Consider the following 12,849-nt stretch of genomic DNA (forward strand, 5'->3'; position numbering starts at 1 on the left):
AGGTTGGTGCACTATTTTGGGTGGCCGGTTATGGCTGCGCTGCTCGAGCAAGTCTTGTGGGTGGAATGGCTCACATTTTCTCGCATCTGTATTGCCTGTTGTATGCTGCCTTTGACTGCCCGCTATATTTGGTCGCTAGTAATAACACATCTGACTGCATCTCGCACTCCCCATCCACTACTTTGTCCCCAGAGACACAGTAGGGTACACACAGCTCAATACATCACCCCCACTCACACATTTGGAAAGTTGATTTCCTTGGAAAAATCTGTTTTGTGTTTTGTTTTAAAGGTATAATATGGCGTCACATTGTCGGTTGCAGTTTAGAAACACAGCATTCAAAATTTGCCCCTCCGCTCCGGCTCAACGAGCACAACGGTGGTCGAGCAAGCTATAAGAGTTCTCTTTAGTGAGAACGGTTATGTTCTAAAGCACAAATAAGCACACCCACAAACCTGCGGGAAGGTGACACAGCAGGTTGAAGCGAGCCTTGGGCTGCATTCATACCTTCTGCTCTCTTTGTCCCTGTGGTCCTGTGTGGCCTGTGAGCCTCGGGACGCCGAGGGGTGTGACAAAGCGGCGGTGTTTGACCTGGGAATGAGAACGTGGAGGGTCAGAATTTTTCTTTTATTAGTCTATACATTGTTTTTTGGAGTTTATTGCGTATTATACCGTAAAACTATTTCAAACAGGATTTAACTGATGATTGACAGTGTTGAGGCTACTTTTCCAGCCACTTTTGTTATTTGTCTTTATTCTTTACATCTTTATTTTGCTGACTGCACTAATTGAAGCGATTGCACTAATCACAATGGGTTAATTTGTCCTCCTAGTTTTCTGCAGCGTGTAGTCACACCCGTTTCCTGCAGACGCACTCGATCCTAATCTGCTCATGTATTACGGTTTGCTGCCTCTTCGGCCTGTCAGTTTACACTATCAATCCAATCTTGATTGATTTTCCCGCCCGCGCTCTCGAACCTCTCTTGTCTCTGAGTGAGAGATGGGAAGTGCAAACAAGAGCCAGAGAGAGAAGGAGATAGGATGTCCACATGAAACAGGGCGAGAGAATAAAGTGGAGAAGACGCTGAAAGAAAAGAGGTGGAAAGACTGTCCATCTTTCTGCTCTTTGTTTGATTACCTACGTCCAAAATGTGGACCCTTTGCTCTCTCTCTGTCTGCATTAATTACGTTTGATTCATCCGGTGGGGCTTCCGAACCCTGCAGAGGAGAACAAATTGTCTTCCATTGTGTCCCGTCTCACCCAGGGACCGGATGAATTAACCTTTGACCTCCTTGAGCAGCAGAGGAGGGAAGATAACCCATCCTGACAGTTAAACCTTGTCCCCCTGTGTGTTGAAGCCACTAGCAGGGCAGACACAAAAGTGACAGGCTAGAAAAGAGATGTGGAAATCCACCCAAAAGGCTTTTTCTCCCTGTGAGACTTGGCAGGTGTGGTCTACATATGTGTGTGGGTATTTCTTAACCAAAAGTATATCTGGAGAGCTACCATATGATGACGTATTGAGTATTTATTTGAAGAGGTTATTATCTGTATGATGCTGGCCTCAGCTTCCTGCCTGCAAGCTAAAAGGCAGTTTACAATTCTTCTATGTAAACCTGGCAGTTAATTACTGTCAATATATAGACTATCCAAGACATCCAGTAGAAACTACTGTAGTACAAGTTCAAAAACATTGTCATAAAACGCTTCTGATTATATATCATTAAGATATACAAAACAAGACACTCCAGGGGCATTTTTTTTAATTACACCTAACAATTGATTGATAAGGAAATCGTCAGATTAATTGAAAGTGAAAATAATCTGTAGCTGCAGCACTGATGGGCATGTAGAGAAGATTAACGTTAAATCATACAGGACGTCATTATGATACATCATTTAAAAATGATGCCGCACAGCCTTGTTGGAACTCAAGGTTTGAAATGCATTCCTTTGTAAAATATACCAGCCACTCCCTGCAGGGGTTCTGGAAAGATCTTCCCCTCCTCCATTTTCCTTTGGGGTGAAAAGGAAGCCTCATCTCTGACACCCGTCTGTGAAGTCGAGATTCCAATTTTGGTTTATCCAACTGGATTTGAACCCAGAGGTACTGGCTCAGCTGACTCTGTCCCAACAAAAGCAAACCAGCTTTTGAACTCGTCGACAACCTTGACCTGTGAAGAGGTCTTTTCTCCTGACCTTCCTCCAAGCAGCCAAGCCGACTGCTGGAGCCTGCCTCGGCCTGTCAGCAACTGCTACTGAGGCCCAGTACATCCTGGTCTTCTCTGAAGCCTTCCTCTCCCAAAACACAAGACCACTTCTAGCTGCGATGCGATAGCTCACTAGAGATTCCTCGCAGGACCCTGAGGAAAACAACCGTATAGTTAGCATATTAAATGAGACTAAATTAAAATTGGCTATTTTCCCCTTTCTAAAAGGGTGGTGACCCAAGAATGATATAAATAAAATCCTTTTATTATTATTAATTATTTTCAATAATGAATTCCTTCAAATAGCCATATTCCAATTGTTGCCCCCTGTTGGCCCCAACATAATATCAAAATACTTCTCCCGACTGAAGCCGAACATCATGCAAAGCAAAAAATGTCATCAGGAACATTATCATGAATTATTACAGCTAGTAATTAAGTTACTTGCCTACACACACACACACACACACACATGGACACATGAATAGGCCATATCTAACATTAAAGGGGAACGCCACCTAAACGAAGAATTCTTCAGTTAATCCCATCGCCGAGGAAAGTTCAATATTAATATTCAATATTTGTGAACATGTTCTACTCCCTCTCTCAAAGCCAGAAAAATGCTATGCTAATATACTCTGAACATCCGTAGGTGCTCTCAGACATGTCATCTTCCTCACTTTATATAATCATTATTATTGCATATTTGAGCAGTCATGGTATAGAATTGTAGATAAAATAATCATCCATTATACCTTTCACAGCAAGGATATTTTTGCAGTAAAAACATTGCAAGCAGAAGAGGCAACAGGGAAATAACAAGATATGTTATATAAACAGTAAAGATATAATAAATAACGAAACAGTAAGAATAATACAAAGACACAATGGCTGATGTTTAGTAGAATGTCTTATAGGAATAACATGAATATATATATAATACAAAGAGGTAACTAACTGATCAGTTCAATCATTTATGCTGTCATAGTGAGTGACATTGAGTTCAGTTGGACAGATATGCCATCTAATCTCTGATTAGCCTGCATTCAACTATACAAATTAACAGTTTCGGCAATTAAATATGCACATGGAAATGTAATTTTGGAACGAGGTTTCCGTAATTAACGCAGCCAGTATAGGATTTCCCATCACGTCTCATTGATTTGTCCAACAGCTATAGGCGTAATGAGATGTCTGTCATAATATACGGCGCCCTGAGTGAACCCCGAGTCTCAGACTACTAATTGAAAATGCTGTGAATCAAGTGGTTCTTCAGAATAACACAATAACACTGTAGATTAATTAACTATCAGCCGTTTCAAACAAAAGTAATTAGGAGGTAGGGACCTCTCTGTCCTTCTATACTTCTGCTCGATCTCTCACATTCATTCCATGGCGCTCTCCATCATAAACCGCGGTGCATGGATTGATCCCCGTGAAATCCTTTCTGAAATTGACACAGCCCAAATGACCAGGGGATTGCCAGGCCATATTAGCATACAGAACGGCATAATTAATAGACATTTTAAGTGGATAGAAGAGAAGAATGGAGGGAAAAAATTCCAAACAACAAATTACATTTCTCAGTTCATGAATATGTTCGTCACGACGCTGCTGCTCACCTTGTTTTTAGGGTCTCGGTTTATTGGTGTATGTGCTCTGTCATTACCAGTGAAATGAGGTTGTGTGATGGAAATTGGTGGCAGCCGGTTGTTATATTTAGGCGGCTAATGATGCGAGCGAGTGTGAGCGGGAGCAGAAGTAAACAACTAATTTACATGGTGAGGCACAATAGTCATAGCTCCGGCTCCGACTCTGCAGAATGTTGCTTTGTTTGTCTGTGTGCATGTGGGGCGTTTGTTTGGCGGAGGCAGGCGCACAAGAGAGACGCTCAGGGAGGAAACCACTCCGTGGTCGATATGTTTTAAATTGCCATGCAGACACCTTCGAGTGTAGTGCAAGCCCTTGCCGTGACCCTGGTTTTCTAACAGGTAATGAGTGAGGCATGTAGTTGTGTTGGAAGTATGCGGCGAGGGCGGAGAAAATGGAAATAAGACGCTCTGATGGAAGCCTTTCATTCCAAAAATGATGGCACTTTCATTACAAAGATAAAAAGATGGAATTTTATCAGTCCATTACTTAATCACCAGTATCTATCCTCTGACATTAACAAATGGAGATTTGGAGAACGCGATTACACAGTGAAATATATCAGACTAGATCATGCCTGTAATAGAGAAACTTGCTTATCAGGATTTAATGATGAAACTTGCGTCACATATTTCAGTCAGAAAGCAGGGAATCAAACGGAGCCTCTCATTTGCTCATCTCTCCCTCTCAGCACCGAACGCCTTTGGCTCAGATTGAGATCAGTAACATATTTTTTTTTTTACATGAATCAAGTTTGATTGTAATCCGTGTTGTCAGAGTCATGCTGAGTAATCCTATTATTAGTGTATTTCAGGGGGAGAGATTTACTGTTAGAACCTCGTGTAAAAACGCAGCTAATTAGCATCTTCACGTTTGTTTTTTTTTTTTTCCTCTGGTGGGGATTGATCATGTTCCATCTCTGTACACTCATACTCTGACGAAACATACTGCGGTATATTTCGATGTATGTGAAAGCTTTGACACTTTATATGCTCAACATTTAGAAGAAATGTACAAGAAAAGTCCAACTGAAATTGAATTGCATTTTTTGTCTGACACAGCATACATATCTGCTCTCTATTTCTTTCTGATAGATAGCACCAAAAGGGAGGTTTATAATCAGTATTTTGCAGTTATTTGATGGGATGCTGTTTTGGTATCCATGGAGGCCTTTTTTTCAACAGTTCTGATACCAGCACTGAAAATGCCTCCGATGCAGCCTCAAAGTCCTAAAAGACACGTTCATTCTACTTATCATTGATTTCAACACCACAGTCAGGAAACTGTTAATTACAAATGAATACACAATTACATACTTTTTTAAGCTTGCTGTTTTTATGTCAGTTGTACACTGCCGGGGTCGACTTTGCTTAACCATACATTTACGATAAATTATGGCAACAATCATAACCGCATTTACACCGTGTACTTCGATGTGTCCTGACTTTCCTTTTCTTTCTCCAGTGGTTCAGAGACAGAATTCATTCCTGGTCCTTCAGACAGTGAATGTAGTCTCTATAACGCCTGAGAGGTTTGCCTGTAGTGCTGCTGGGAGGCTGATTTCCCTCCCCAAGGCCCAGTTGGTGCAGTCCCTCGTTGAAGTACCACCTATCTCTTCTCCTCTGTCATTCAGATGTACACAGCGCTTCCTTTAGCTGTCAATCAATAAATTAATCCAGGCCACTCAGGGTTATTTGCATGTTAACTTGGTGCTATGGATCCCCTGAGGAAAAGATAAGGCAAGTAGTGACTGATTAGAGGAGGATGAGGGAATGCAAATATCCCTCAAGCAAAACTTGATTGTGGAGTAGTTTTAGGTGATGGGTGGGTTTTATGCGTATCTTTTTGGAGATGCTAATTTCAAAAAACCCATGTTGCTTTTGAATTAAAGATAAAATGCCTACAAGGCCTTCACACATAGTCTGGACTTCAGGCCTTAATATGAATTTGATTGTCATCGGTATGTTAAACGCCCAATAATATTGCTGCATTTCCGCTGCATGGTACAGCCTTCTCTACTTAACTTGGTGGTTCCATCTTGGTCAAAGGTTCCAACTGAGCTGAGTCGATATAGATGGTGGTGTTAAAGCACTGCAGACCACTGTTAGGTCATAGCTACAGTACATCCTGAACAAACCCACCACTTTAAAACGCTAAGCTATCATCATTAGTAGCCACATTTTATTTATTTTCTTGACCCACATTTTAAAAAAATGACAGCCCACAAAACTACACCGTACAATTGACGAACTGCAGACCTTCCTCTGTTTGCTTGTCACGGCAGTTTCCTAAGATGTCGCTATGGTGATCAGATGAGGTACCAAAAAATCAGTCGAACCATGCAGTAAAAATGAGGCATATGTGTAACGGTGCAGTGTGACACATCTTGCTTCTGCTTTTTTTTCATATTATATCTTTATAATGCATTTGATTATTAGTCTTGTCCTGGCTCTTATGAATACCTTGTGTTTGATGTTGCTTGTATCAAAGACAGATAATGGCAGTCGTTCCTTGTTTTTATACTCAAGATTTTCGTGTGAAGCAAAGCATGTAAAGGAAGTATTGATCGGACACCTTTCTAAAGGCTCTTTTACTCAGCCTTGCCCTCCATCTTGTACCTGAGATGTAATGCTGCCGCCACCCCTTCACGGATCTCAGCAGAGCGCACTCTGTTTAGTTTCAAACTCTTTGGAGAGAACATTCCACAGCCAGCGATCAATAGCCGCCCTGGCAGGGTGTGGAGGTGGCGACATCAATTACGACTCGGATCAAGTTGATAAAGTAGCGTCCTTTCGGAAATGGCAGTTAGCCTCCTTGTCATTGTGTACAGGAAATAAGGCTGTCTACATTAAAATAAGGGGACCTTGGACTGAAACTACCTAGTGCACAACCAGAGCAAACATTTTAAATACAGGTTACACCAGTTATACCAGTCAACCACCAGACAGTAAAACTGTGAAGTGCGTTTACAGTTTTTGTAACGTGTAGATAGGGGATTATACCATGAACAACCCCTAATTTACCATTAATTAACCCTTAACTTCTTCCTGAAATCACAACAAACACCTTTATCCAAATCAAGTTGTTTGTATTACAGCCATAGATCCCTTAGTTTGAGCATTATTGGAAAAGGTAAAAATAAAGTATTTCAAATACAGTACACAGCTATGTGGTCTCCATGTTTTTAATGGATAATCTTAACAGTTTAAAGGGATCTAAATGACTACAAGACTGAATCTACAGCCATGCTAGCAGCTCTGAAACTGTACACACGTGGTTGATTTCAGCTAAATGCTAGTACCCTCACAATGACAATGCTGACAAGTTGGTAAAATCCATCCATCCATCAATTGTCTTCCGCTTGTCCGGGGCCGGTCGCGGAGGCAGCTGCCTGGGGAGAGGGACACCCAGACTTCCCTCTCCCCGGACACTTCCTCCAGCTCCTCCGGGAGGATCCCAAGGCGTTCCGAGGCCAGCCGGGCGACGTAGTCACTCCAGCGTGTCCTGGGTCTTCCTCGGGGTCTCCTCCCGGTGGGGCGTGCCTGGAACACCTCCCGAGGGAGGCGTCCAGGGGGCATCCGATACAGATGCCCAAGCCACATCAGCTGGCTCCTCTCGATGTGGAGGAGCAGCGCCTCTACTCCGAGCTCCTCCCGCGTGATGGAGCTCCTCACCCTATCTCTAAGGGAGCGCCCCGCCACCCTGCGGAGGAAGCTCATTTCGGCCACTTGTATCCGGAATCTTATTCTTTCGGTCACGACCCAGAGTTCTTGACCATAGGTGGAGGGAAGGAACGTAGATTGACCGGTAAATCGAGAGCTTCGCCTTTTGGCTCAGCTCTCTCTTCACCACGACAGACCGATACAACGACCGCATTACTGCGGCTGCCGCACCGATCAGCCTGTCAATCTCATGCTCCATCCTTCCTTCACTCGTGAACAAGACCCCGAGATACTTAAACTCCTCCACTTGAGGCAGGAATTCTCCCCCAACTGGAGGGAGAAAGCCACCTTTTTCCAGACGAGAACCATGGCCTCAGAGGTGCTGTTCCTCATCCAAGCTGCTTCACACTCAGCTGCGAACCGCCCCAGGACATGCTGGAGGTCCTGGCTCGAAGGAGCCAACAAGACCACTAGTTGGTAAAATGTTTACCTTATTAATTATCTTCCTTCAGCGTGATGGCATGCTAACATTCGCTTTTTGGCATTAAAAAAACAAAGTGCAGCTGAGGCTGATGTCATTATTTTTGCTGGTGTTTGGTCACAAACCAAAGTAAGAAGTTTTCACCTGATTATGGCGCTCCATGAGGTCATTCTTCTCAAAGTAACACGACTCCAGTTTGTTTTGTATTGTGTTTCTGGGGCATTTTCCTGCTTTTTAGTGCTGCCAATCATCTTTCTAATGTGAATGGATATGTTGTATACTGGAAGATTTGATGTTGGCAGGTGCTATAGCTTTTACTTTTCTCAGTCCAAGTCCTGAGAGAGAGTGCACTGAGGGTTGTAAGGGATTGCACAAAGGGAGCTGACAGCAAACACGACCCCTTTTAAAAAGCAGAAATGGGATTGATTCCTGTACTCTTGTTGCTTAGCAACTGCAAAGCCTCGATGAGAGAGGATATTGACCTCTTGTTGATAAGTCCAATTACATTCTTTCCCCCCACTCTGTATATCCAGAGATTTTACAATGTCATATTCCATCCCCTCTGTGTGTTTTGTTCTTTCAATAAATAAATATTAGCAGCCTGTTAGGAAAGAAGGTCTTTGATTGAGATAAGACGTCTTGCATAGCATGGATCGGGTTAACAAGGGAACTCTATGGGACAAACTCGTTTTTGTCATCAATTTAGTCAATTAACATATTTTAAGGCCTCCCCATGCAAATGGCCCCAGAGCTGCCATAGGCATTTATCACTGTGAGAAATGTAATTCAGCCACAGCCGAAACACTCTCTCTCTCTCTCTCTCTCTCTCTCTCTCTCTCTCTCTCTCTCTCTCTCTCTCTCTCTCTCTCTCTCTCTCTCTCTCCATTTATTGCATCTATCTTTGTATGTATTATAGGGAAAGATGGACTGAGTGCTGCGTTGCTCTCTGTATGTGTGTGTGTGTGTGAGAGAGAGAAGACGAAGGTGGACTATTGCATGCAATGTCTCTGTAAGTTATTAAAAATATTTCAGATGCCAACTGTATGAATGAAGCATGATACAGCCCTATCGCACACCCGGTGGCTGGAAAAGTATCCGGCGATGGAGCATTCATGGTCCTTTTGAAATGACTTTTGAGGCTTGGAAGGCGGGGGCAGAATAGAAACTGTCGGTGATTTCTATAATGCACACATGCACCACGTTTGGACACATGCTTTTGCAATGCTAGAACAAATGCAAATCCAGCAGACGGCTAATGCAACGCATATGGATTCCAAACAGCGGGTGTATGCGGAGGAATATATCTCTTATTAGTATATATGTTTGCGAGATGAGGTCAATCATGTGTGAAATCATTAGCGCAAATGCTAATTTGTAAAGTCACAGACTTCAGTTCGTCATGATGCGGTGATTTCGATGCATCTTTTGTGAGACTTACTTAACACTCCACGTGCTTTTAAACAGCCTTACCGGCATCTTACCTGAAATGTTACAAGGTCTCGACGTGGGAAATAAGTGGTACAGATTTCCATGAACATTAGTTCCTGCTCACATTCACAGAATGAACCTCATGCAAGAAATGATCCTGAACATTTCCGGGACCGACTGCATGTGTGAAAAGGAATTATTTTTAATCATTGATTCCATAAAGAAGGGCATACATGTGTCTCATTTGAATAAACATTTCATTAAACTGTTTAAAGTGTATTCCCTCTGTGATATAAACAAGGAAGCTTGATCGTTACCTACCCCTTTGCTTTCCTCAGAACACGTCAGCTCCATCATTGCCTCCATGCTGAGAAACCTCAAGTCCCAACAGAGAGGCAGACTCCTCAACAAGTTCACAGAGAATGACTGTGAGAAGGTTCGTTTGCATCATCTTCTGGTTCTTTTGCTCATTTGTCCTTCTCCTCCCATCATGTTTTGTTTTTGTATCTCCTGTTCTTGATTCCCAGCAGGTTTCTTCAACAGGTTGTCTATGCTGGACTTTTAGTGTGTCATACATAAACATGCTTTGGTAACAGGGTCTCTGCAGCAATCAGAACAGGTCCTACATGTTCTACATATAAATGCCCTGAAGGTCTGTGAATCTTTTGGTCACTTGATATTTTGTTTTGGATATTCGAAAACAAAAACAAGTGGTTATTTGATTTTCACATAAAAATACCAAAACATTATTTCATGATTTTTTTCATGGTCAAATAGGGATGGGCACATTTTTAAAATGGTTTTAGTGAGCATGAATTAGTTTCAGCACACAAACAAGTAAATGTTGGCCTCAATACATATTTTTATTTCTCTCCATGGCCACTCTCGGCTCCATACTACTTTTCCTCTTCTACCGTCCTCAATTGTGTTCTGGCCTTCTGAATACATCCAGTCTCAGAATATGAAAACAAAAACTTTTTTTTTTTATTATTATTTCTGTTATCTGGTGATTTTATTTTTTGTTATACAAAATAGAAAATGGAAATCAAAACATTTTTTAAATTTTGCTCATCCCTTTTTGACCATGTAAAGAAATACAGCTCTATTCATACACAGATAGAAACTAACATTTTACTAAATTATGCACAGAGAATGCATACAGTGAGTTAACTAATGGGAAACAGTACTCAGAAAACGTTGAGCCAAGTGCGCTGCCTTGACTAACCTTGAATCAAGTCATGTTCATTTTACTTATTGGTACAACCCAATATCACAACTTTGGCTGTGGGGGCTTTATTTGAATTTGTACAGCATAGTCCACATTTAGACCTTCGCTCCAGATAAGAAAACACTTCATAATGTGTTGACATTTATATCTTCCGATTGGAGGATGATAACTATGATACCTTTTAGGTTGTATCTCTCTGAACTTGAACTTAAATTGTTGCTTATTTTGTCATGCAAATGTAATTTTATAAAATAAGGGGAATCATAATGAAGAACAACAGAGTTATTTATAGGGCTTTTTTTTGTCCAGAAAAACCCTCAGTGTCATTGGGCAAATACTTGATTGACTTCCTGGATTTGGAAATATGTAAGGCAAAGATGGATTTTTGCCCTACACCTATTGGAAACATACCTTCTGTAACACTATACTCCATGCAAAAAGCTGCCACCCAAAACACCTTAAAGAAAACAAACCTTACGGTCAATTACAAAGACCGAGGAGAATTTATGATAAAGCAAGTGTTTTTGATCAAAAAGCTGAGGAAATGCAGAATCGGTAAGTTCAAAGAGGCTATTAGAGGACAGAGGCTAAAAGTAAAGCTAGAGACCCTACTAAAACAAAGGGGACAACCAGACAGACCTCGGAAAGAGTGTTTTTCTATGTGTAGAATTTGCCAGTTTTGATGAAGGCATTTTAAAAGCGTTTTCCCTTTTTGTGACGAGTGCCTTGGATAAGACTTTTGCTGGATCTTTTCACGCCCTCCTACCAAAGAGCACCATCTTAATTTCACAAACACTCATTTCAAGAAGCTTTCCAGTTTGTTTGTTTTTTTCTTTATAAACTTAATGCTTGATTGGCAAAAATCATCAGCAGATTATTAAGTAGTTTGTTGCAGCCCCAAACGTTTTTGATGCATGCACCCGTTTCTTTCAGGTAATGCTTTAAGAAATAGCAATTTCCTTTTACTGCGCTTAAATACTTTCTGAACCTTCATCATCTACTCTTAACTTGGAAATTTAGTCTATTTTGTATGTTAATTAAGTAGCTTTAATACTACTAATCATCAGGATGACATTGTCTTATTATTTATGTTTTCAAGACAGAAAAAAATGATACTTTAAAAATCTGAATGTTGGAAACCATTCAGTGCATTTGAGCACTAGACGTCACTCTTGATGCATGTGTTTATATAGGCCACTTACAGTATATTTTAGAAGCAGGCTTCTAAAGACATATGATCTACACGTCATTGTACACACGTCAGGAGCGACACAACAAATCACCCGATCAAAATGTGGTGATCACAAGATGACTTTGTGAGTGTGAGTCATTCTCATCTTATTTTTATCGCAGGGAAGAGGCAGACTGCAAGGCAGCGAAAATACATTCAGGTTCACATTCAGGTCACTCAGTCAGTGACTGCACCACTCTGTACCTTTGTATACGAAGTTCTGCCACATCTTAAAGAACTTGAGGAGATATCAAGCCCGACACCTCAGCAGTAATTTCGTCATCCCTGTTACCCTCCCAGTTCCCCTGACATCTGCAGAAAAGTGCTCCGTATTCCATGTGTTGTACAGCGCCATTTTAATAGGCGTGAATTGTGTGGTAGAAAACTGTCGAACTCGTCTTCTTCACCACTGAGCCATGTGAGAGTCTTATCCAACATCCACGCCCTCGTTGTCTGTTCATTTAAGGGTTTTTTTAATGTCTTTGAAGATATGATGATAAAACTAATAAGACCCTTAACAATTGTATCGATGTATGTCTTTTTTTCAATTAACATACCCAGCCGGTAACAATCTAATGCATCACAACAAACAAAGCAATCATTTTGACCGCATGATGATGAACTACATATTTTTACTCTGATTTGTCATGTTTTATTAGATCTGGCAGTAAGACGATAAGCAACAACTTTTAAAATTCTTGTTTTCTGAATGGAGCTTGGATCGATTGTTGCTAGGCAACACCGTAGCTGCTCCATCAACACTTAAAATAAAAATTGATCTCACGTTTGGTGAGAACACAGCACGAGAGGGTTGGCTGCAAATGGTTAAAAATATTTTTTAAAGGAGAAGAACATTTTGACATGAAGTAACATCACATTTCTGAAATGATTATGTTTATCCCAGCAATTATGTTTCTATATTTGCCCTCCCACTCTCATCTCCATGGTCTCTCCTTTG

General features: G+C 41.3%; 1 protein-coding gene across 1 annotated transcript in view; it reads left to right on the plus strand.

Annotated features, from left to right (window-relative positions):
- The window catches only part of ctnnbl1 (catenin, beta like 1), a 53,676-nt gene that overhangs the window by 20,748 nt on the left and 20,079 nt on the right, over positions 1–12,849 (plus strand). Inside the window, exon 12 of the mRNA XM_084016049.1 lies at positions 9,771–9,868. Coding sequence (XP_083872175.1) covers positions 9,771–9,868 — 98 coding nt within the window. The remainder of the gene's footprint in view (positions 1–9,770; positions 9,869–12,849) is intronic.

Source organism: Eutrigla gurnardus (genome assembly GCF_963514095.1).
Source record: "Eutrigla gurnardus genome assembly, chromosome: 8".
Lineage (NCBI taxonomy): Eukaryota > Metazoa > Chordata > Actinopteri > Perciformes > Triglidae > Eutrigla > Eutrigla gurnardus.